General features: G+C 34.2%; 2 protein-coding genes across 3 annotated transcripts in view; both read left to right on the top strand.

Annotated features, from left to right (window-relative positions):
- Window positions 1-26988, top strand: part of LOC115443976 (cytochrome P450 4g15) — a 201279-nt gene that overhangs the window by 145760 nt on the left and 28531 nt on the right. Inside the window, exon 1 of one of the 2 annotated variants that reach the window (XM_030169592.2) lies at window positions 25403-25500. The exons of the other annotated variant lie outside the window; for it this stretch is intronic. The gene's annotated coding sequence lies outside the window, so the exon portion shown is untranslated. Of the gene's footprint in view, window positions 1-25402; window positions 25501-26988 lie in introns of those variants that run through there. 2 annotated transcript variants of the gene reach the window in all.
- LOC115443959 lies at window positions 15687-17456 on the top strand. The gene has a single exon (XM_030169577.2). It carries the CDS (start codon window positions 15838-15840, stop codon window positions 17056-17058), a length of 1221 nt encoding a protein of 406 aa, XP_030025437.1. The 5' UTR covers window positions 15687-15837; the 3' UTR covers window positions 17059-17456.

Below are 26988 nucleotides of genomic sequence, written 5' to 3'. Positions count from 1 at the left end.
TCACGGGGGGACTCTTAAGAAATCATTAAGTATTTTATCTTTTTTTCAAGAGTGATCAAGACCAGTTAACAAATTTGCCTGTTAATTTCAATATAATATTGCTAGGATTTTACGTGCATGTAATCTCATGTCGAGATATCGCTCCAGTGTGTATACTGCAAGTAAGTCGCAACGACTGCCGTGTCAGTATACTAGAAAGAGCTCAATAGCCAATGTCAGAATTAAAAGTCGATTAAATGCGACCCTATTTTTACTTTACAGTATCTTCACGTAAACACATGCCCGGGAGGACGTAATGTGTAATTTCACTGCTGTCGATTACAGACGTAATAATGAAATGTAAAATTACCATGCAAAGAATTTGGGGTCTCTAGATGTCTCTCAGAAACCGGTGAAGTCTTGAGTACGGTACTGAGGTCCTAAAATCGATCCTGTGGCTAGGTAATACAACTGATGTTAAATTTTTAATTAAAAATATACGCGTAATTTGCTCGAGATTACAACTTATGTTCGATATGGCGATAGATTCGGTCCTATAACGTCACAGCATCGAAGATTTATGCTTAGGTGGAAATGAAAAAGAGAATAAATTTTGAATGTTTTGACAATTGCAAATTACAGTGATATCTTGCGATGAATGTCTAAACTACTAAAATATTTCTATTATTAAACCTTTTTTTAAAGAAGAGCGAGACTTGTAACTTCAAATGGATTCATGGAAATTAGTCCAGCCGGCGTATGTAAACAGTATATTATTATATCGCGGCTAAAGAAATATTTGTTTTATAGACAAGAATCTTAATAGTCTCTTATGAATTGCATCACAGAAGTTTATTAGATACAAATGTAAGAGGCTTTAGGCGCCTGCGAGCAATGTTTTATCTATTAAATCTGAAACGAACGCAGTTTATCATTAACAAAATATAAATATTTATTGAGCGTCCAAACGAAAGTTAATGCAGAAGCAGTTTCTTAAGAGGACTTTACAATAGCCGAATATTTTAATTGTAGCGACTAGTGATAGAATATTACAAAATTTCGTGACATATGTAGATTGTTGCGAGCGTCTAAAACGTTCAAGCAAAAGTCCGGTGTGTTTGAATAAGCCAGCCCCTGCCAGGCGAACAAACGTAGTGTAAGGATAAAATTTTTTTTTTTTTATGTCTGTAGATTATGGCGGATAGATGCAGTGGTTAAATTTTTCCTTGCCAATTTGTATATTAAGTTTAATAATAATATTTTTTTATGATTTATTAAAATATATTTTCTTTATTATGAACAGCTAGTAGGCTACCGCTCTGCCACCATAAAAGTCTTACTGTGATTGTTGTTGCTACTGTTTACGTAGCCATGGGTTTTTTTAAATTACATTCGATATACCTGTCTCGTCACTAAAACGGTAAAAGAACGCGAAATTAAAAAACTGTGTGTTAATAAGAGCATATTTTTTATAAGGAATGCATTGTGTTTGTTTGATACATACAAAAAATTATACATCGCCAAATTCCATTCAATTCTAATATAACAATAAAATATTAAACAATTCCCACACAATAAGCAGTCTCCTTTATATCAAAAGAGATGCATCCAAAGACGAGCACCTCATTATAGCGCTGAATACGCGGCGCCCGCGGCGACTGCCAACTAACGCCACTAAAACAAACATCTCTATTAATTCCCGCGCAGGCCGTGAATACCACCACCAAATTATACGAGAGGTAATATCAATCACTCAGAGTGTCTGGAATAATCGATATCTACGGCAGTCGTGTATTTATTAAAAAAATATTAAAATTAATAGCTACGTATTCTGTCGATTGTTAAAATATGTTTGTAAATAAACTGTGTAATATATCATCATTATAAGTTCTTGTGAATTTTTAGTAAATATAAGTGTTTCTTTTTAGAAATAGGTAAATCAATTATAATTTTCTGAAAACGTAGCAACACGTAAAAATATTCAAACTTAATTTAAATTGATACGTTTATTTAATTCACAAATAAAAACTAAACACATTTGGTATCTGAAATTAGTCAAAAATATTTTTTTTTTTAATAAAGGAAACATAATATATCCACAGTAGGAATTATTCCAACTGATAATACTTTTTGCATCAAAACTGCGCCGAAAGCAAACCGGGGAATTATTACCAAATAATATCGTCAAAGCTACCGCACAAACGAGCGTATTTTATGATATACTTAGCGCAAATCCCCATATTGTTGGACCGTCCACATCCACCGTTTCGATTCAGTGCAAAAAAATAAGGAAAAATGACCATTAAAACACATTTAGTGTCAGACCACTCAAGCATAATACTGACATATCGACATACTACTTCTCAACTTAATTCTCAATTATAGATATTGAAATACGTTATCGTAATACATTCTTATACAAAATAACCTTTTTGTGATACAATAAAATATTTACATACAAAAGAAAGGTTGCCGGCGAATGATAAACGCATAAGAACCCTAAAGGCATCTTACTCGATATCTGTTCTGAACAAATCACTGTTTTATCGTTACTCCGATCGTAAAAAATATTGATATCAACATAAAAAAGTGATCCAAAAACAATAGAATGGATAGATTGAAAGGATTCTCGCGTCAGATAACGAGGTAGTTAGAAAAAAGATATGTATTAATAATAGCTTTGTAGTGGCCGAGTGTGTGAACCGCTGGTCAGCCTCGGTGTCATTATCCGTCGCACTAACTCATTCCTGTGACTTCTTCTTCTCACTTTCCCCATGTATATATTTTGTATAGATTCTCTTGATATCCTATTATGTCATAAGTACAAACGGCTTTGATAAAATTCTAAAATATGTCGTGCTTTGTACAGCTTCTTCATTTTACATAATAAAAGCATATCGAATTTACATACATAAACTCGTGATTTTATGCATAAAACGTTAAGTAGTGACGTACAAAACTAGAACACCTCATCGAACGTCCAAACCGTATGCTGAAAGAACCAACTAATCGCCACACAAAACATAGATGTCAACCTTAAATCTTGTGACACAGACCCTAATTAAATCGCAAGATCAAAGAAACTGGAATGTTACCTATCTTAAATTTTTAAACTCAAAGAGAAACAATATCACCAACAAAAACTATTTCCTATCATATGAGAAGAGAACCAGAGCTACATTCTAAATAACAAACGCACGATAAAACACAGTTATATTTTTATTATGAAGATTGTTGAAAGCATAATTTAGTGATACCAATAGCAGGCTTTATTTGGGCTACACTTAATGATGATGACAAAAATCAATAACATCCGTTGCGCAGCCATTCAGCTTGATTGAGACGACAGCGCAATGACTTTGATTTCGTCGTTACGTTTCATATAAAGTTACTTCTCACGAAACTATCATATCACGAAATTCTACTCCGCCCTTTGATGGGAAACTAAACATGATATACATTTACGAAATGTGTTTGTAAAGCCATTTATAATTTAAATAAGCAGAGAGAATAGGTTTAAAAAGTTGGTAATGGAACGGATTGTGGAGAAGACGGTCCACAGGTTTAATCCGAAGGCAGACTCTTTACACGGTTTGCTGTGTATTCTTTTCAATCATTGCTTTAATGATGAAAGATCATGGAGAAGATAATAAAGAAACTTAAATACATACCTAAGAAATCTATAGAAAATTTTCGAAGATATATAAAATCTGTCTACCCGAACACTAGCGCAGCGAGGCTAGGCTTGAGCCTAGTGTGTTAGTATGTAATAAATACAAGACATGCATTTTTAATATTACAAAGTCCTAAAATATCGTTTTAAAATTGTTAACAAAGCAGTATAATTTGAGATAACTCTTTACGCATTGTATTAACCCATTCTTTGTAAACTTATACCTTTTAACATGACTATAAGAAATCGCACTTTACTCAAAAGGTGACAATATTTCTTATCTTTCTGTAATAAGAAGGCAAATATGCGGCCGACTGGGCAAAGGTTTCAAGGGCCTTCGCAACATGATAAAAAATGTCCGAATCCGTCGATCGGTCCATTAATTTATCAGTCATTTAAAATTTATTTTAATTGGAACTCTATTTTTACACATGTCCTCCTTTTTTTATAACATATGTTTCTTAAGGGAATGTGTAAAGAGACAATGGTTCAGACCGCCATAATTGATACAACGCGTTGGTACAGAGTCGCAGCATCTATTGTTGGTCAACATTTTACGTCAGCTACACTGCCATTTTTGTCCATGGAAAATACACTGCAATAAAAAGGTTATATTGTATTAGGAATAACCGATATATTACTTCCACATGACGACGTGATAATGACGTAATGCCCTAATAAAAGTCACAGGAGATCGCTGGATATAGGCCGCTTCCAATAGGTCGATCAAAAAATCTTTAAGAAAGACCCATGTTCAGCAGTGGACATCCTGCATCCTGGTAATGATGACGATGAACTTCCACGTATCTTTAAATTGGACATGCTCTTTCAATTCATTTACCTGAGAAAATAACGACAACTGTTTCTATCTGTCCCGTCTGCTAGTTTCTTTTATTTACCGGATACCTCTTCCAAAAGCAAGGGCTGATGGCTTCACAGCCATTAACTGTATAGTAAAAAAATAATTCAAGAGTAATATCTACACTATTTTAAAACCACAAAGCCATTTGCACAAAGTTAACATTATTATGCAAAAATGTTCTGACGCGTACCTGACCTGCCTTAATGTTAATTGTTTAGCCACGCGTTCGAGGACCATCAACATGTCAATAATTTACATCAGAACGACTACGTTGTAATCTAATAACTAATTTGCTTGATTGGATTAAGACGTCAAAGCGTGCACTGCATCTACCGTCGGCAAAAAAGATCGGATTACAATCAGTAAAACGAAATTGATACTTTTGTGAATGTTTAAAAAATGCTATTGGGTGGACTAGTTTATTGATTTTGAGGGCGTTTAATACTGAGTAACCCGTTTATACTATATCTTATATTATAAATAAAATGTATCGTGTATTTTTATGAGTTATAATATAATGTATTTTTCTATTGCTGATTGTAACTATGAAGAGTGAGTCAAATGATTATTTTAAAGACCATCGAAACGCATAACACAATACCATCCTGCTGTTAAAATTATCGTTCCTAAAACCAGTACTTAAACATTAAAATATAAATTTAATATTTTTGGTATCATTACCCAATATTTCGAAAAGGAAATTCCATTCATAAATTTCATAGAATGAATTGCGCTCGCGTCGCAAAACAAAGACAAAAACTTTTCTAAAACGATGATTAAAATAGAGACAATCAGACCAATCGACAATTCGTATGCAACTTATGACATTATAACTGCAATTAGCAGTGAAATATCATTCATTAGATCTCGTTAAATATTTAAAACAGCTATTCATTGATGTTGTCAATGACTTCATTAACATCACATTCACTATTAGCAAACCAAAAAACAATGTCAATAATACAAAAAGCACGCAATTTATAAGTGTAGGTTTATTTAGAAACAACTCAATTACCGAGATTTAATGAGTGTTGATATCAAAATCTAATTATTTTTCTGTTTTTGTACACAATGAAAAAAAATAAAGTATCGCTACAATCGTTTTACAAGTAGGTTCAATGGGAAGATGGCAGAATATTCCCAATAATCAGGGGCATAATAAGTATCAAAGACGCCAAATAAATCCTAATTCTGCAATAAAATTTAATAGACGACATACCGATGCTATAATATTTTACCTCAATACGGACATATTTATGCGATTCCTATATTAAAATATCGTTTTCGGCAAATCGGAACTATCTAAAGAGGCTTATCGCAAAACAAGAGGCTTATCAGTGCTTCCCTTGTTTTGCGGCGGCAATAATTTTTTTTAAATATGCCATAATTCTTTGCTTCCTAAGATCGAGTCCCGATAAATGTTTATTAGAACATGGGTGGCAGAAACTCGTGCCATATTAGGCCAAAAAACATTCAAATAAAAAAGATTTTTTCCGTTGGCAAATCTATAAAGCGTTCCGAAAATCTTCAAGCTTGTTTAGTTCTTATCTCAGTTTGTTTGGTAAATAATGAGCGGTGGTAAAATGTTAACAACTTGCAACGGCGTGCAAGCCAACAGATTAGTCGAGACGCAAATATTAAAATCTCTCGAAAATGCAAATGAAGCTCTTGTACAGTAACATAACTTAGTATTGGAATACGCAACTTTATTTTACGCCGCTCTGTATAATCACTGTATTAAAGCCGGATTGGTTACATATTGTTCATATTTGCATAAGGGATTGGCGGTTCGGTGGTGCGGCGTGTGTGGCGTCAGGCGTGCTTCTGTGTTCGTGTATCCAGGCAAATTGAGATTTCAACCGCACTCGTTATGGCAATAGCTGCAGGCGTCCAGAAAGATGTCATCATGACGACGCGAAGAAAGTGGCAGTTAAGCTCTTGAAATGTCTGAATTCATCATGTTGATTGTCCGATTCCCAGTGCCATGACAACTGGTGTTTAAATGAAGTTCTCATCAATGAGGCAAATTGGCATATTTATTTCTTGTGCATATTTGTAAAAAATTCAAGATATCGCTTATAATATTTAGATCTTAAAGATTTTTGAGACCATAAACTATTTTTGTCATTATTAAGACTCAAATTCTGGTTTCGATATCAAGTAAAATAAGTTATCGATGCCGATCAATGCATCCTCGAGATATTTACGAGATAAATTTGCCTGTCGGTTGAACTGCGTCTCATTACTGCTGCCGACAAAGACTTCAACGGCTAACATTTGTCACATGAACAGTTGCAAATAGGGAAATTTTTATAATTGTCAATTATATGCTAGTCATTTTTAGTCGCTAATTAGTGGCAGATCGTTTTTTGCACTTAGTAGTTGCGTTGAGGCAAAAAATTGCGCAGACGTTGTCAATAAATCGAAGTGGTAAAACTTGTAAAATAAGGTTTTCTTATTACTGGCCGACGTTCCTGTGTGCCGGTGCACCAGTGTGAGGAATTCGTTTATTAAGTGCAGTTGAGACGTTTATCAATTTTGGAGGGACAAAATTGAGGCGCGCGGTGTCGTGCGGCGCGGGTCGTCGAGTCCGAGCGCGCAGCCGCAGACGTCGCCTTGGCACGTGTTATTTAACATTCTGCATGAGCTTACGAAAATCACCGTTCGGCGACTCGTGCCCGCATCCCTGCCTCTCGTTTAATTGATCGATTCTTTCGAATTAATTCTTGTTTAAAACGCTTGACGTGTACCGTCTATACTTTGTGTCGATAAACGGTTTTTGAGAAATGCTTTCAGAATAAATGGTTTTTACGTAGCCGAAATAATATTTTATATTCATCTTATATACCTAACGTATGCTATATAAAATAGCATTCTGTAATTTTTCACTTTAATGCAATTATAATATTATATAGGAAGAAAATGTATTTTTGTATAATTTAGATAGAGTAGATAGTTTGCAAGTGCGAGTAAAAATAATTGGCGTGTTAATTAAGAGCTTCGGTGCTTGTTTTGGAAGCCGCTTCCCCGCGGGCAACGCTCGTGTTCGCCAGACAAGTCCACACTCTTAATTATTAATATAAGTCAGCGGAACTTGATTCATAATGCGTTTTTGCCGACGCACAAGATATTTAAAGGCCACAAATACTTTGTATACTTTGTTCAATGAATAAATATGAATCGGTCTTGTTTGTTGTATGCTTAACGTTTCTTTAACACGTCGTGTAGCGGCATTACGCGCATTGTAAAAATCTTTAAGACAGTACGTCTTGCAGAGATATCGCCTCCGTGCCACAATGGGATCGAAAACTATTACCGCCTTAGGCGCGGACGTATGTAAACGTTCCCAACAGTATATTAGGGGCACTTAATGTGGATTCCCAAAGAAGTTTCCAGTAAATAAGGCTTGTTTACTGCGACCGTAATGCGGAGACGGTATGCTATTGTAACAGTCTTCGACGACTACACTTTATTGGCTAATTTTATTCAATTAAATTGTTCTCGTTGCGCGCCGACACCCGTGCCGGGCTTATTTTAACGCCTCGGAAATTATTGCAATAGATAACATAATACAAGGCGTGCCTTCGATGGGTCGTGATTTAAAATCGTCTGCACCATTTATGTTGTGCTGGCGAGTGAATTTATAGTAACTGCTTTGACATGCGCCGCTCCTGATACAACCATAAACATAAACTAATTCCATCTTGTTTCTATTTCTAACTACCTTTCAACTGCTTATGCAAGGGTTAAAAATGGTCGTAATATGTTAATATGAGTAATATAAGAAGCGACGGGCTTCCAAACAGTGAACCGTCAGTCAGCCACATGCTGTGAGTGTTCTAAGAGGTTTCATCACAATATTGTCCCCGGGACAAAACTATTATCTACCCTTTGCTGGGTAAAAAACATGGTTTCAACTAAAGTGAGTTCGCGTCATGCTGACAACGCATTTTACAAATCGTTTATAATAGAATTTATTTAGCCGCGATGCGTATGCGCAGCGATAACATCGTGCGTTTACGAATGTTGATATACGAACAAATGAACCTACAAAGGGTTGCATTGTTGGAACATCGACAATTAATCGGCATGATAGCCGCGTCATTGAACATTGTTATTTTATTTTCAACGAGGGCCTGAGCATTCTAGTGGCAAATATTGATACGATTTATTATTTCTAATTTAGACTTAAGAATTAAAAAACGTACAAAATTAAAAATAAATTTATTTAATACACTATTTTCTGAAGATGAAAATCTTATATACAACAAAACCTTACCTCTTCGGTTCTATTGAGCCTACTTGGCAATTAATTAACAAGGTAACAAAACAAAATGTTTGCATGTAAAATTATAGATTACAAGTGCGATAAATCAGCTCATTGTTTCCAAACGTCGCTCCGATGTCGTCAAAGCGAAACTTATCTACCGAAAACCATAAATCGTAACAAAGACAAATAAAATTATTTTTAATAGTGTCGTGACTGTCGCCTACCACCCACTGTGGGGCGTTTGTTAAATATTTTAATTGCGCCGCTAAAAAGAGCCTAGAATTTATTTCTTATAAATCAACCCACAGACCACGTTAGTCCCAGTGGTTTTTATATACATTTCTGAGAGAGATGTCTGATGACTTTTTATACCTAAAGTTCTTTAATATAGTAAATGTTTACGCATTATAGGAATTTGAATATAAATACAAGCAAACATCACGCCTTTACACCCAAAGTATAGGCAGAGGAGCAACCAGGTACCCGATTTTGATTTTAAGTTTTTTACCAAGTTACTAATACATATCACGCCTTTACCCGAAGTATAGGCAGAGGGGCAACCAGGGCCGATTTTGATTTTAAGTTTTTTACCAAGTGTATACTTTCTGTTATCATATTAGGACAAATGGACCGATATTATCTATGCTACATTAAAAAAAGCACGGGGCCAAAATTCTTTTTATCACCTTTGTTCATCCCTTTACGGTATACATTTCAAAACACCGATCACCAGCGAATCGTGAAAGCAATCCGTACAGTTTAGCATCGATTAAGATCGCTGCCTACTCCCCGTCAGCCCGATGTTTTCGGTTCTAATGTTCCCTTAAATTTGACATCTTTGCCACAAACTGATGCACAGATAAATTCCAACACTATATCCATTTTTACGGATTTTCTACGTTGAGGATTCTGGGTGGCTGTGTTATATGACTACTAGGTATTGGTCGCGGCTTCCGCGGTCACCCGCACAAAAAGGCTTTTCAGCTATCGAAGTTCCTAAATCACTATGGCAATGTTTCACCAAACTTGCATTTAGGAAATGTAAGCAAAGATTATGATAGCGACAAAATAATAAGTGATTCAATAATTAAAATTAAAATTACATAAAATCCCACGCTTTATCCCCGAAGGTCTAGGTAGAAGCATAACTATTATACGCTTTACTGAGCTTCTATTCGTTGCATGTTATACGGAGCGATCTTAAATTAGGACGAATTAGCATACCGGCCAAATCACAAACATGTAATGGACAATTTTGTTGTTCATAAATAATAATAAACTAAACATATCAAATCTTATAACAAAACGAAAACAAATTACAGAAAGAAGTAGAGGGATAAAAATGTCATCAACGTTGGCGGTTTGCCGCTGTAACATAACTAGATACTTTCCCTATTAGCTAAACGATCAAACAAAGATATTTCTTTCTTAAGTCAGGAAGCGCCTAAAATTCATATAATTTTATACAATCAAAAATCGGAAGCATCATTCCGTCAGATCGTTCGTCATTCGAAATCCATCACTCATTCGCAACGAGACATTTATACTATTTCGGAGTCAATAAACGTCACTGTTTGTTTTTCTAACAGGAAATCTATTTAGTTTTGTAAAAAGATTGGTAAAAAACCAAAAGGACCCCGTGGGTGGCTGACGACAGTATAAGTATTGTAACCTGATACGATGGTCCAGTAGTTTTTCTTACTCCAAATTGTCGGAAGCCAGTTAGTAGATGATATTATTGCCCCTTAATCGGAAGTTAAGGGTTTAACAGCCTTATGTTTACCGAAATAGCTACTAATAGCTTAATTCTGAAGATTTCTTCTTTAGTGTCGATATAAACTTAATAGTGATCATGATTGCATTAGATTGAGATGGTCTTGCTTTTCGATTATTACTTATAGAATCAACTGTTTGGAATCAAGTGACTATTTTTTATTTATATTACTTACATTTTTTTTATCATAATATCCGCAGATACTCTAATTATAATCATTATAACAATTCTATTAAAAGCCATTTTGTTACTTTTTTATTGGTCAAATGACAGGTTCCTTTTTAAAAATCTTACTTCCTAAATAATCTTCTTTTGATAACATAAAAATAATGATTAGACATATAAATATGAATACATCAAACAAATTATCCTAAAATCAAATTAGATATGTGTACAGAACGAGTATTACCGCCACAATGACGTAATCCGAGGGCGCAGTTTAACAATGCCAGTAATTGCAGAGATTTTTTCCACAAATCAATAAAATAATCGAAAGCCATGTCTGTCTGCGTGCGGGAATGGTCACGTGGCAACCCTCGGCGCAACCCCTATTTACATCTTTTACTTCATTTACACATATAACTATTCGTGTAAAGTAGAAAGAGATGAAGATAGAGTTTAGGCGTGTGTGTATACGAGCTCAAACATCTGCCAGGATTTAATATTTTTTAGTCGATTGATTAAGGTCAAATAACAATACCAGAGGATAATATATTACTAACAATTAATTGGATTTTTCATAAATCCTACGCAAATTGTATTCGTCGAGAAATTAATACCAATAACATAGGATCAAAAAGACCCTGTACCGATTAAACTGGACGTTGTAAGTGTAAAACTGCTTAGTAACAGACATCTTTATTCCCATTTAACAAGCTAACACTCACCATGTAACGGTTTTGCCATTGAAAACGAGAGCAAACAGAACAGAAAAACTCAAAGAAAAGACCTGATCTTGCAACCCTACAATGATATAAAAGCAATTTCCTACACTTAACCCCACTCCAATAATACAGAAATAGAGTTTCAAATGGCATAGCAGAATAAATACGACACGCATAGAGAATTTTGTAAAGGTGTAAGAAGTTAGCAAGGAGTTCATTGAAAACAAATGCAGCTCGCTTGAGTCCCCAGGGAAAGGAGGGTTTCGTGTCGTATGCAGTGTGAAACAATAAGTATGAAAGGAACAGTGGGTCTGGACCAAAAACTTGAATAAGAGCACATTCACTTGTTTTTTATTGCTTTTATAATATGTAACACAGTTAGGGTCTCCTGGGTATTAAAAGTATTATAAATAGCATTACGATTACTTTTAAATATGGTTGTTCGGTGATCGTTGAAAAAATTAAGCACCAAAATTTGTAAGCTAGTGTTCAAAAGGTTTAAATTTTGTTACTGTCAATAACTGAACATCAACAAGGCATTTACCACATCCAAATTATCCTAAAAATTCTCTTAAACTCTTCCCTGTTGCTATGCTTATTAATATTCCAAGGCGTATCACGTTTAAGATCCCTATTCATAAAGCCACCATTTATTCCCCCTTGCACGTTGCCTTCTAGTCTAGCTGCTGTCTAAGCAACCGAGACGGCGCTTTGTGATCGTGACCTTAGCTTATTTCAAGTTGAAGGTTCCCTTTTATCCCAGGTTTTTATAAAAAAATAATACGTCTGGATCGGGGAAGCCCTCAATAGCCTAACTATTTCAAGGCATCACGCATTGAGATAGGTTATTGCATTAAGGTAACTCGGACGGCTATTCATAACACAGCTGTTCCATGAAAGGATTGAATGCACAGGTTACTTCAGTTTGTTTATGGTTCGGCATTAGATTTTAAATCTTTTGCATTAGGAGTTATGTTTCTTTAAAATAAATAATGTATAATTTATTTCGTATTATGTTTCTAATTGACACCATTTTTAGCTGAAGTTTTTTATAGTTTTGTACGACTTTTCCTTTATCAATGATTTCAATGTCTATCCCTGTTAGCTAAATACTTTTAGTTTAATCAGGAGGGTAGCAAGAATTCTACGCGAGTTCGCACTTTTAAAATACCTATAAAGTTTATTGCATTTAGAAAGGTTTTTAATGTTACTCGAACCACCTCTAAAACCCGTACATTTGCCCTGGTTTCCCCTCGCCATCATTGACATATGGCGCAGCTAAATATAGGATCTGGTTGAACCATGACGATGATATTACGTCTCCCACATATTCGCAAGATGCGTGCCTCGTCTTACTGAGCGGATTGACGCGAAAAAACACATCTTGAATTACAGGATACACTTTGGTGTATTATAAGACATCTTCCAAATTTCTTAAACCGCTTAAAGTATTTTATGTGTACAATAATTTATGAATAGTATTTATTTTGATCACAGGCTTTATAAAACCTAATTTAATTATGTAAAAACATCGCATTAAATCGCTTATAAAAACACAATATAAGTATAGAATAAATATTTATTGGCAAAGTTGACAAAAGAAAAATGACTCCTATTGTAAACGTTGAAAGTAAAACTTTATCTATAACATTGCTCGCTCGATTGTATCAGGCGTTATGAGTTATCGGAAGAATGTCTTTCGAATAACAGCATTGATTTAAATACGTGTCAGCCATCTATTTGACCGTGTAAGTATAATGAGGAACAACTAACAACCAATATACAATTTTATAATGTTTGAATATTACTTATCAGTAATGGGATAACATTATGGCTATCTTATAATGTTAATTTTGAGCCGATGCTATGAACCAATTACTTGTAAATTGTTACCGACTCAAAATTAGTTACATCTGCGGCGCGGAGATAAGACGAGCAATTTACCCGCTTAATTATAAGCGCCACGACCAAGCATAAATTGTAGCAACACTCAGAACTTTAATTTATAAAGAACAACTAGGTATATTACTTAACATACGGTGGTAATTCTTATATATCACTCATTATGCACAGAAGTGGCTCAAACTTGTATTGATACCAATTATTAAATATCTACTATGTCTGCTCAAAGCCGCTTTTGGTAGGATATATTTTATATCCGCACGGATAGCGACCACCGTACACAAAACCCGCCATAATGGCCCACGTAAATGTGTCACGTTCCGGGATCAGACTATATATATACAGTTCCAACAAGCCGGCATAATTGTGTCGACCGCCGAGGTTTAATCATCTCTCGTCAATCAACATTTTATTATGCCCCACTTTACTTACCATCATGCAGTAGATAAAAATACTGTTAGTAACTGTTATAACTAAATGAATAATCATCTCCTAATATCCAATTATAATTTAGTATACCTACTGTATTGGCATTAATGTCATTACTGGAACACAATAGTACCTACACTTCTGCTTGATGGCAAAAATAGATCTCTAAGTAAATCCAGATGGATTAGAGGCGACTATCTACTTAGTAAAGAACCCAGGTTACGAAATCTTCACAGATTAAAATCTTTGGTAAAGGCCGAATTTTAAGCATATTTTTCTATTAATATATCGCACTATATTATCATATTATATAACTTTTTTCCAGAATGTGAATGCAACATGAAATTACCTTTTTTATTGTTGTTAACTTGAAATTTCGAACTCAAAACTAATGTAAAAATTGGCGTAGTCAGAAATTTTCTTTACATTTTTTTAACGACAGTTAAATCTAACTCCAGCTTCATACGCACAGGAAATCTATTATTGTACAAACTTCGATTTTAATATACCCAATTTTCAAGTGAAAACAATAATAACAATAATTCAATTGATAAGATTCATTATCAATCCCGTTGAGACATATAGCAAAGATGCATTTACAGCTAGAATCCATAAAAATAACCCCTAAGTTGTAGTAGATAAAAACTATAGTTAGGTTCCCATCATGTTTTACTATAGAGATAGGTAACAATGGTCAGAGAATAGTGGCGCGTGCCACAACATAAAAGCTAAAGGGCACGCAGCTGGCGTGGCGTGGGCGAACACATACACGCACAGGCACACACACACATGTGATCAGTCAAAACACAAAATACTTATTTAATTTATTTCGTTATACTATAAATATAATATGATTGTGCTATATATGGCGAGAAATTATGAAATCATGGGATAAACAATTAATTTAGCTAATTTATTATTAGGGTTAACTAGTCTCTAAGAAAGGAAACATTTTATTAATAATAATTAGGGTTATGTATATAATAGTGTTATTAATATTTTTAACTAAAATCTAGTATACCTAGATTCTAGAATATCGGCTTCACGTGTTCTGATTGATTTAAAAACCGATTGGATTGTAGTCCAAAATTATTAGATGGATTAATTGTTATTTCTTTATATTACATACTCAGATATCTTAAAGTAAACTAAATGTAAGTAAAAATAAAATATTGGGTAGAAACACACGACGTGTTGAATTAAACTTTTCCTTCAAATCATTTCAATTGGGTTTCTCTTGAGTATTACATAAACAGTTTTCGGTTCAATGTAACACTATATGAAGCAATTTCTTTCTGTGTATGGGTATTTTATTTTATATAGACATGTGTGTGTGAAGCACCTTTACACACACTCACACACACACATCGACATCTGTTGGGTGCGACACCCCAATGAAAACGATTGTCCTGTTATAACATCGGGCATCGTTACTGCTCAGAAAATGCCGCCAAAATAACTATAAGTTAATTTTTCATAATATTCTATGCTGTTTCTAACGCGAAGGTAAACATGTATCACTAGCACTTAACATTTTAATATACCCTTGGAAATTACGTGATTAGTAGAAGTATATAAAAAACCAACACAACTTAAAAACTAACATGTATTATAATTTGTTGATCGGATCATTCAAATTCCAACATGGTGATAAAAAATCATAATTAACAGATTTGTTAAAGTATTATTTATCACCATGTTATCGAATTCATATAATTTATATTTATTTAAAACGTACGGCTCTTTACTGATATAAAATAACGTTACATGGTTTGTGTTGAACACACACGCTTCCCCAATCCGCCCTTTTGAAAGAGCATGTGTGCAACTAGTAAACGTAAGTACCCTTGTTGATCCCCCCGCAAACCACCCCAGGTGCGCCCGCGCGGCACGCGCCATTCCCGACACGGACGGCGCCCTGACGCCACCTAAATATTACGACATCCTCGAACCAGGATACCGTTACTCCAAGTCATATACGTGATCCAATCAAAACACCGGGACCGCGTCTAATGAAATACAAATAATCGTAACATGTGAAAAATTGCATATCACCGCGCCGAGATGAGCTCCATCGACGTCGTTGTGTTCCGCAACTCGCCGCTCAACAAGACGCAGGTGCTGCAGGAGTCCGTGAATAATTCCGTGAATATCAACAACAATGACGCTAATCAAAACATCCGGCGTGAGATTATTATAGTGCGAAAGAAACCGAGGATTCAACCTCCGAACACGGTTTCAGTTACGTCATTGCTTCGAACCTCCGACCCCGTAGCGTCAAACGTGCTCGCCAAGAAACCACGGATACATGAAAATATTACAGAGGACACCGCACGAACGCCGACGCCGCTCGCTGTGGTTCGGCGAAATGCGCGGGAACGCAACAGAGTCCGGCAAGTGAATGATGGATTCGCCGCTCTACGCAAACACATACCGGATGAAGTTGCTGCAGCCTTCGAAAGTGCTAATTCCAACAGAGGACCGAACAAAAAGCTAAGTAAAGTAGAAACGCTACGGATGGCAGTTGAATATATTAGAAATTTGGAAAGTTTATTGAACATTGGCCACGCAAACAAAGAAAATGCTACAAGACCGTGTATGGAATCGTTTCCTTCGCCGGCATCATCATCTCCCAGGGACAATAGTCAAGAAAGAAGTTATTATTCGTTAAATTCTCCAGCTCTTGAAGATGATGAAATTGATGAAGATGAATTAGACGGAGCTATGGTGCATATCCCGCAGAATCAGTATGTTGATTTGTCGGCACCGGAATCTTTTCAACTGGTATCTACTCCACATTTGTATGAAGAAGAGGAAGGCGTCGGCCAACCAATGACCCCTTCCTCAGATCTTCTTGGTCAAGACGAAATAAACTCTCACATGTTAGAAGGCCATTTTCCGTTCCCTAATTCGGCAGAACAATTTACAGTGATTCCTGAACAAAGTTATTTAAATGAAAGTGAAGTTGTTGTGAACGAGAATGATTTCGAAGTCAAATATGCGGATTCGATAACTCAACAAATACACCACGATTATAGTGCAGCTGCCGATATACCACTAGAAGCATTCCCACCAGATTTAATATTATCTAACAATCAGTTCAAGTTTAAGCACGAAGATTCATTTACAAAATCAGAGGAATACTCTGACGTCGAACTGAAGAAAGAGTTGCCGGATATTCAAGTGACACCTGAAGATAGGGAGCAATTTGAAGAGACATTAAAATGGTGGCAAGAGAAAACGCGGCAAGCCCGTCCGTCAAGAATCACGAGTAATAAGAATTAATTCTTAGTCGCTATTTTAGTTAAATTAATTTGAGATATATGTTGTGATGCAACTGTAGTTAACATACAGCTGTGAATGCCAAAGTCGATGGCTCAACGCAAGGTGTGCTGTAACGGTCAGCGATTAACTTTACTTTTACTCAATTTATTCCACACGCTTAGTTCAAACGAGTTCGTTAATTGATCGAATGTGACTGCGTTTGCACTTAGACAATTATTTTAAAACTAGTGTTAGAGATCATTGTAAGCCTAATATTAGTACTAATCTGACATGAGAAGTTTAATTAAGAATCCATTAGAGAAACTATTTGTGTACCTGCATGCTTGTACTATATTTTTTGTAAATATGTAAACGGGGCACCTACTTTTATAAAGACAAAAATAATGATAGTGCCTTAATTTAAGACGATATTGTGATGTTAGATGTTATTAATTTTGTGATAATAAACATTACTTTTATAATATGCGTTTTCTATAAAACCAGATTCAAATACTTCATTTAACCCAACATTTAAATATTGTACAAAATAATAATTTATTTTACTCTATTTAGAATTCAGTTTTGTAAAACTAATGGCCATAAAAAACTTTAAGTCGGTTTATTTGTTCATAATGATACATCGAGGTAGAAATTTGAGCTCGAATAATATTATAAAATCAAAATGATCCAAACCTACAATAACTGTATTACTACATAAAAAATCATATCGAATTTTAACCGACTTCATATAAAGGAGAAGTTTCTCAATTCCACGTGTATTTTTTATAATAAAACCTCACACAAAATCTTGGCCTAAATTTCATTTAAACTCGTGTAACCAATATTTCGTCCGTTAACGGTAAGCCGATAGCGCTATTATGATTGTAATGCGCTGCCGTTAACCCCAGAAAAAACTCCCTCGGAGTCCCGACTCCCGACACAAACGGGGTGCCTAATTACAATTTCGGGGTCGACTTTTGAGACTTGATTTCTATGCGATGGACCGTTTTTCTATACATCTTGCATGCTAATCGACGTCGATCAATTTTAAATTTAATTATTTTATGTATTTTTATCAAAGACTATTTGACCTGACAGACGTTGTCACGTCTTAACTATGAATTTGCAGCGCGCATTCTGTCAATCGCTGACAGTTATTTCAAACAATTGACAGTTACATAAAATTAATATTTTCGTTAAGTTTTCTTAAATTTTCTATTTTTCAGCGCATGTTTTTGAATTTTTTCTTTCATAAGAACCTTCTTGTGACAATAACAAACACAACAAAAAAAGAAATAGTGAAATCGATCCAGCCGTTCACGCGTGATGGCGTGACCAAGGGAAATAGGGATTAATTTTTATATATATAGATTGCATGCGGCTCCGCCTGCGTGAAAATTTTTATCCGTGATAAATAATTAGCTGGGATAAAAGTTAGCTTATAGCACTCAAGAGTATTGTAGGTTCGTATTCATGAAAAAAAAATCAGTTCAGTAATTCCAGAGATGAGCGCGATTAAAAAAAGTCTTCAACTTTGCAGTATATATACGGATCACTGATTTTTTATTGTTGTAATTTGAGGATTTTTTTTTCAATTTAATTACGACATGTTTAAGTAAATGCTGTATTTTGTATTTTGAAGATTAGAATGCAAGACCCATCGCTGCCCTAATAGTTGTAGGCACACTGCTCCATAGGGTGGAGCCAGCAATAGACTAAGTGCCAACCCAGTTAGATTTTCGTATACGAAATATATGTGTCCTGCTCATACAGACAAACTTAATATCTACTAAAAAAATACGGAAGCTATTGGTACAGGAATGTAAACTATTCCAATCTAAGTAAACAAACCGCGCTCATTTCTTGCTTCGTTCCGCACGCTTCCATATTTCCGGGCCGGTAAGAATTTAAATTTCTCCCATTTTTTTTTAATAAAATATCGCCATATTTTACGGGGTTTGCTCGTTGCACGCTATTTTTGTTTCCATTTAAATATTTTCCGGTTCATTCGTCAAGCGCTGTTGTCTATGATTAAAGCGATGATGTAGGAACTCATCTACGTTTTCTATTCGATTTTTGAATGGATTTAAAAACCATAAAGTATATTTTAAAAAATCGTTACAAACTAGAAAAGTAGAGGCGCTAAAAAATTTAAGTCATATAAAATTTCGAATTCCAGCATTTTGATGACATCTTAACACCTATATTTAATTAATATAATGATTAGTTAAGAAAATAAATATGAAACGAATTTAAAAATTCAAGTTTTAAACAATCATTAGTATTTTTTTATCTAGATATTGTTTGGTAATATAATATTAGTGCTTTTGTATGCAAATATAATATTTTACATAACGCCGCTTTAAAGTCACTAAGTGGCATTAGCACTGATTGCCATAATAAGTAACTGAGGCTTATCTTCTTGCAAGGGTTACATATTTGTACAGAAAGCACTCATTTGGGGCCATAATCTGTGTACATTATGAGTGTACTTAAACCTTTTGAGAGCCGATGTCTGGCAGACTACTGTAAAGTGCCATGAATTTTTAAAACACTTGTTTTAATGCGTTCTGACCCCAGATATTACAAAATTGCTGTTTAAAAAGAGAAACTGTTTTAGTTGACTGATTATTATATTAGGTTTGTCCTCGTTCCATTCTCCATATATTTAAGCACGTAGCTTGGTACTAAATCTATTCAAAGTGGAAAAATCTAATAGGAAAGAGACTTGTCGATGCCTGCTAAAAACTATATTTGAATAAATCTTGCATAAAATGCAAACAAACTGATGTGTTATTTCTATGATTAGATTGGGCATCAAAATAAATAATATAGAGTAGAGAATAAAAACAAAGAAAATAAAATACGTTTCAATGAACTTTAAAAGCCACTTAAACTAGCTTTTGCTCGCGACTTTACCTGCTTGGTGGAGTTTGCCGGGATAAAAGTCCCGCTATATATTATTTTCCCGGGATAGAATGTAGCCTATAACCTTCCCAGGGTCATAAACTATCTCCATACCAAATTCCATAAAAATCCGTTCAGTTGATTTTGAGTAAATCAATAACTTACAGACAGACCGACAGAAAAGGGACTTTGTTCTATAATATACATATACCTATAGATTGAGAAAAAATTGTTTATCGATACATTTGGGTGACACAAAACATCGCAAAGCAATTTACATCGTGATTTATAATTACTTTATATCTCAACACAAATAATATTTACGTATTACACTTGACATTTAAAACGTCGAAAGAAATGTAGCATTAATTTTTATATTTTAAACATATTTTCAAATTAAGAAACGAAGACTAGAACATAGAAAAAATAGGGCACATAAAATCTGGCACTAACACTTTTTGTTCTAAAACATTTCAATGTGACTGCATCCATAAAAACCTTACAAACAATTTTTGTTTTTTATTGCTTAACATGAATTAAAACAAATAATAAGTACATTAAGTATATACGGCAAAGACGTCAAAATTATTAAAATTAGGTTACTTGATGCGTGGGAATGCCATAATGGTTTGGCTTAACAAAAATAGCGTCATAAGGAAGACATGCATATCGACGGTATTCGGTAGAAAGACCGTTACGAGCCGCTAGATGCCTTTTGTTGTCCCAAAATTTGTAGCGCGAATTATTCGTCTTGATATTTGGTAAATTTTAATAAGATACATTTTATAAATTGTTCGTAATTTTGAATTTAGATTAAGGATATAAGTATGTGATGTGCAGAATTGTAGCTACGAAAGGAAAGAAAATCGATTTGATTGGTATTATTTGTTGCCAAAAAGGGGTTTTAATTAAAACAATAGCTTATATTGCCTTGAATTGATCACGTATGGGATAAAATATAACTTCTGTCTACCAAATAATAATCCAAACCATAAGTAATTTTAAAAGACTATCTATACAGAAATACCGAACAGAAAACGGATAACTAATGTCAGAAATAAAGTATCAAAACTTCCCAGTCACGCAACACTAAAAGGCAAAGTCAAAGAAGCCACCCTATTGTTATATAATATTTATTCTTGCGTGGATCTTCGGCAGAGTCTTTCAGCGAGGTCGACACCATTGTCACAGGGTTCATGGGAACCAGCAAAAAATGGACTTTACCTTTAGGGAACTACCGAATTTAACGTACGAAACTGAATAAGCACTTTTTCAACGCATACACTGCTTGCGATCCACGTGTTCAAAGATTAGGACGTATATTTTATTTTTAATAATCTTCTCGATGTATGCGAAGACCTTCGGCGTTTTGTATAGCTCAAAACTGGAAGTTTGCTTTTGTAATTAACAAAAAATGTCGCTACGTAATCTTAAATATATATAGTAACAATCCATTGTGTTAGGAAACGTTTGCTAGATTTTATACATTCATAGAACAACTTCAGTTGTATGTAGTTACACCTCTACTGACTTAAATCACATAATGAAAGCATGAGTTCACTATTTTCAATAATACTAATTTTATTTAAAAATTATGGATTAACGCATAGTCTGTTAACCTATTATAAAATGCAACTTTAATTTTGTATTGTAAATGAGTTGGTGCTATTTTACATATTTATAATACGCAATAACGAGTTATAAACACAATGATAAAATGTATTTGTTACGTATTCATAAATAAATTATCTAAGTTATTAAACAAAAACCGATCAACATTAAAATGAATGCGATTTTCAAGAACATACTTTTTGTAGATTTTTTATCAATAAATTACCAAGTGATAAAATAATATTTACATTCTTATGACACATTGTAACTCATTAACCACAAGTCACAAGATTTATTTGATGACACATGTAAAGGCTAATGTTCCATAAGAAAATTTTAAGTCTTTTTTCTTTTACGACTTGACATAGCTAAATAGTTTTGTCACTTCAGCATTCTCGTAAATAAATGTAATTGATTTAACAACGATGATCTAACAAAAACACTTAATTATTAACATCAACCAAAATAATGTATCAAATGTGATTACAAGCGAATTTGTGAAATGCCAATTTTTACGATCGGTTTTACATTTCGATACGGGGCCGTATTATTTGAGATAGACAGTGAAATTGCCAAGATCCAGCCAATGCCGACGCCATAAGGCATGCGTACCGTACCGCCATATGGCTATTAAGCCAGATTGTACCAAAACCATAAATTAAGGCACAGTATAGACTTATAGAAAGGTTTGTTTACTAATAAAAATGTTAAGAAGTTTTTTTATTATCTAAATTAAATACAAATAAAGCGGTCTAAAGATATAAAGCTGTCATTTTAAATTATGTTTTTCTTCCATTGCCATATTCGAAATATAATATTAGCAGTTAGGTTTGCGATAATTTCAAAACATTGCAAACTGTCAAAAAGTGGTATAGATGTCCTACATTTTAAAATCGAACTCTGATTTCAAAACGTTTATCATTATGAAAATTAACTTGATGATTAATTATTGATAGACCCGCCCTTGAACATCAAATAAAAAAGAAATAAAAAGCGTTGTCCTTACGTATATGAAAATAAGTAAAATGTTATATCTTTTGATGGAAATTCAACCTTTAAATATAGTTACATGTTATTATTAATTATTATATTTTCATTAACTACTTTTTTATATATCTTAGAAGTCATTTTAACTTTGAGTAATTAGACCTGATGTATTAAATTAGTTTTAATAACAATAATTGGACTTTTTAGTGTCAGTTGTATTCTATACTGTCCAATTATTTCGTTTGTATAACTCACCATAATTGTATCTATCCTCAATCAAAACTATTTATTTAGGGAAAGATGCTTTCTGGTTAAAAAAAGTCTGTGGTACTTATAATGACAGAAAAAATATATATCTAATACACTGCTAACAAATTTATTAAACAAAAAAACATTCAATAAATAAAACAAGAAATACCAGCTTAATAAAATCTTCGCGATCCATAATCTGCAACAAATATTTAAGAAATTGATTGTTCTTTGAATGTCACCGAGGACGCGTCTAATCTTCTCTACTGGCTAGCACGTAATAAGGGGCTCAGAGTAATGTCCTCATAGACTTTTTTTTAATACCGGACCCCGCAGTCAACATCGTGGGAAACCTGCGAACAATATATTGTTTTTCCCGACTTAGCGACTATAAGGCCCTGGAGGAAAGTTAGAAGAGGATATTTGGGAAGGAAGTTTTGTGGAAGAAGAAGGGACCATCTTAGGATGGGCGAAAAGGAGAAGGTAGGGAAATATTCGCGGATCCCTTATAGGCATCAATGTTAATTTATCAACCATGTCGTATACACATTTATGCACATACAAATTTGCCTTTGTGCCTATGGTCATGCATGGGCATGCATTCGGTGTTGAGACCAAGCGCACAAGAATTGCCTCGGGGGGAGGGAGAGGGGAGTCCTATAGACTTGTCAATGTGTGTTTCTTAATATGTTAGATAAAGAACTGAGCATCTATCCTTCTGAGGCATCTATACTACAGTTCCCATATGGGCGAAGATAGTTGCTTTAGCCAATGTCTTACAAGCGGCGATAGCCTAGTTGGGTGTGGAACGTTCTGCCAAGACGAATGTCCGCAGGTTCAAATCCCAAAGGCATACACCTCTGACTTTTCTAAAAAATCATGTGTGTATTCTTGTGAATTTATCGTTCTCTCAGTAGTAGAGGAGGCCCGTGCTCAGCAGTGGGCAAGTATATAATACAGGGCTGATATTATTATTATTATTACAATACGTTCGTTTATAAATAAAACATAACGCAAGAAAACTTACTACATTTTACGGACTACGGGTAGCGCTAAAGGTGACATTTTATTTCCTTTTTTATTATCAAATAAACAGTTTTTTCCTTCTATTAAAATCAAAACCGGTTTGAAACATACACTGCTATATTATCAGAATATATTAAAGCACTATTAATTTATGTTTCCGCACCTTAACAAGAATAAAGTCACGGTGGCATATGTTTGTTTGTAATTAGTATAATTCGATTCGAAGATCAGCTGACGTAGAGTGAAACATGTGTTACTCATGACTTCATGTAATCGTAATAAAGTGTACATTGTAAATAACATTCTCGCTGAATCATTAAATGCAATGTCTGGCTACGTGGTGACAAAGATGCAACTGTATCTGTTAATTTAAATACGAAAATGCGTTTGTTTGTCATTTTGGAGCTTGACTCTCGTACCTTAATGAGGGTGAAAAAGGAAGTTTCAGATATTTACTAGTGGCGTAAATCAAAAGAGATTTCCAGAGCGCATTTATGAACATTATTAGAACCTATATTGTTTTGGGTTCCCGTTCAGAAATTTTTATCCTTTGCCGCTTTATTTACATAAAAAAACGTGTTTGACATTTTTATATTCATAAAATTTTTGGTTACTATGTAGGAACATCAAAAAACTGCCGAGCAAAAATGGTAAATAATATTTTGATTATGACTTTAATATTCTAAGGTAAGGATATTGTTCTATATGTAAAGTAACAACTCGGATTGAACCCGTTGCTTTAATGTTAACAATCCACATAAGCTACCACTATGCTAATAAGTTTATTGTTTGAACTATATACCATTATTCATCTATTGGCACAAGTCAATATATGAAAGAAAATGTTAAAAGTATCATATTAAAAATCGAACATAAAAACCTATAGATATTTGCGCTTGTTTTTATACCTACTCGGCAAAGTGACCCCACTGCATCTGACGGTAAGTAGACTGGGGTCTAATAGAATGTCGACTGATGAGAGATGATTACCTATCGATAGTCAACACCGGCCTGTTGGAACCGGGTATACACAGGCTGATCCCGGAACGCGACACACTTACGTGGGCCACTATGAGATTTTAATATCTTGTGTACGGTACACGCTATCCGGGCGGATATCCCTCGATAGTCAACACAATTATACCGGCCTGTTGGAACCGGGTATACACAGGCTGATCCCGGTACGCGATACACTTACGTGGGCCGCTATGAGATTTTAATATCTTGTGTATGGTACACGCTATCCGAGCGGATATAAAATATATCCTACCTCCAGCAAACATTTTTGTGATTTTAAGATATTCATTACGCATAGCTAATATATGGAAAGCGTTACGCAAGCATCACCTCATAAACACAATGAGCTACACGTATTGCATATCAGCAGAACATGACAACTAGTGACGTCACACATGAATCCGCCATAGTAACCGCTTGCATTATTGGTCCAGCATCGATCAATTATTGACATAGATTAATTAGTTATAATTTGTAAAATTGTGTTTTTGCTTTTTTTTTGCGGCCTCCGGCTGTGGTATTTGGCGCAGTCGGTAGAATACTCGAATATATCCACGTTACACCGCAATTCGCGCATGTGCGATCGGGTATCCAGAACCTACAGAAGTTGCAGTCCAAGGAATCCAGACTTCGATTCCAGCAATAAATAGTGAATGCAGTAATGTTGTAAGTACTTTGAATCTTTCATAGTCCTTCCCTTCCTATTTTATCATTATCCTCATAATATAGAGACAGGTGTAATACATATATATTTCATGTCATTTTTTTTTCGTTTAGTTAGGTTTAAACTTTCATAGTTTTTCAACCGTGAGGATGAAGGAACAATAGTTGAAGTAGTAGTAGTAGTAGTAGTTTATAGGTTCACAATTGCTAGTATAGACGGGAACTTGGATGAAAATATGGCTCAAACCGAACTTGATACCATTTACAAATCGGCGCCAGAATTTGACAGGAATTTATTATTGGGGTTTTTCTGTATTTATTATAAATTTCGACTAAATTCCTTCTTAAAATATGGTAAGAGCCCTATTTTGCTGGGGGAACCCCTTAAATAGAAGTAATTGTTAAGACTTTGTGCTTTATTATAAAGGTAGAAATCAGATCTAGAAATAATTCATTGTTTTTGTTTAAACAAATTTGCTTCTTCGTCTAAAAGATGCATGAACTACGAGACAAATAGAAAAAATCATATTAAAAGCCTAATAATACTAACCATAAAATATAATGGACCCAAGTTTTCCACAAAATTAACATTTAAAAATCAAGTTAAATAATATACTTTGTAATAGAATTATGAGCATAACGGCACTTTGTCAAATAATAAATAACAAGCAACTAGCAACAAATCCTAGCTCCAAAGTATAGTCATAAATTCTATAAATAGTATGCACACACACCACACCCAAAATAAAAAAAAATACTTTAAGATAATATGGTTCTTAATAAAACAGGGTCATATTCAGACAATATAATATTTATATAACATAAAAAAATTACAAATAATTGTTTAATTGAATATTTCTCTCAAAGCGGGAATTGAATGCACTCATTTAACGATCATGATCGATCACTCTGTGCCACAGTTGTTTTTTTTTTTTTATTTAATTCAAATCCCGAACGACGCCGGAAGCAACAACTCGTATCTATTAATTTATCTCAACACGTTATCTCATTCAGACTTTGTTTACTTAAATAATCATCATTCACTATACAATATTTATTCGCATTACTTTATCTAATCATTATCTTAATGTGAAATTTACTGACTAATGAAATGACGATGCGACGCACAAGTAAACTGCGTGTGGCGGAAGTTTTGTGCGTATGTAAAATAAAAAAATTAAACACTTTATATACAGAGAAGTATAGACGGACTTAATTTCAAACATTAAATAGGGCGATAAAATCCGAAAAATAGTTTAATTTAATGTCGAACATTCGCATAAACATAAGAAATCGTTATTAAAATATAGGCTCAAATTCATCGCGGAAAAATATAAAGCCAGGCTTTCAACACAGAAAATCTTTTACACGCGAGCGGAGCCCCAGGCATAAGCTAGACTTAAATAAAAATATTTTAATAGCTAATTCTATGGTTAATTTATTATCACCAGTTTGTACAAGTTAGTAACAAAACGAGCAACTTGCTCGTCT

The sequence above is a fragment of the Manduca sexta genome, chromosome 22 (assembly GCF_014839805.1).
Source record: "Manduca sexta isolate Smith_Timp_Sample1 chromosome 22, JHU_Msex_v1.0, whole genome shotgun sequence".
Lineage (NCBI taxonomy): Eukaryota > Metazoa > Arthropoda > Insecta > Lepidoptera > Sphingidae > Manduca > Manduca sexta.
The sequence above is the reverse complement of the archived record's forward strand: the minus strand, read 5'-3'. Positions and strand labels throughout refer to the sequence as shown.

What these genes read in the sequence shown, in the direction of transcription:
- LOC115443959 (XM_030169577.2), top strand. Translation starts at nt 15,838, where the DNA reads ATGAGCTCCATCGACGTCGTTGTGTTCCGCAACTCGCCGCTCAACAAG.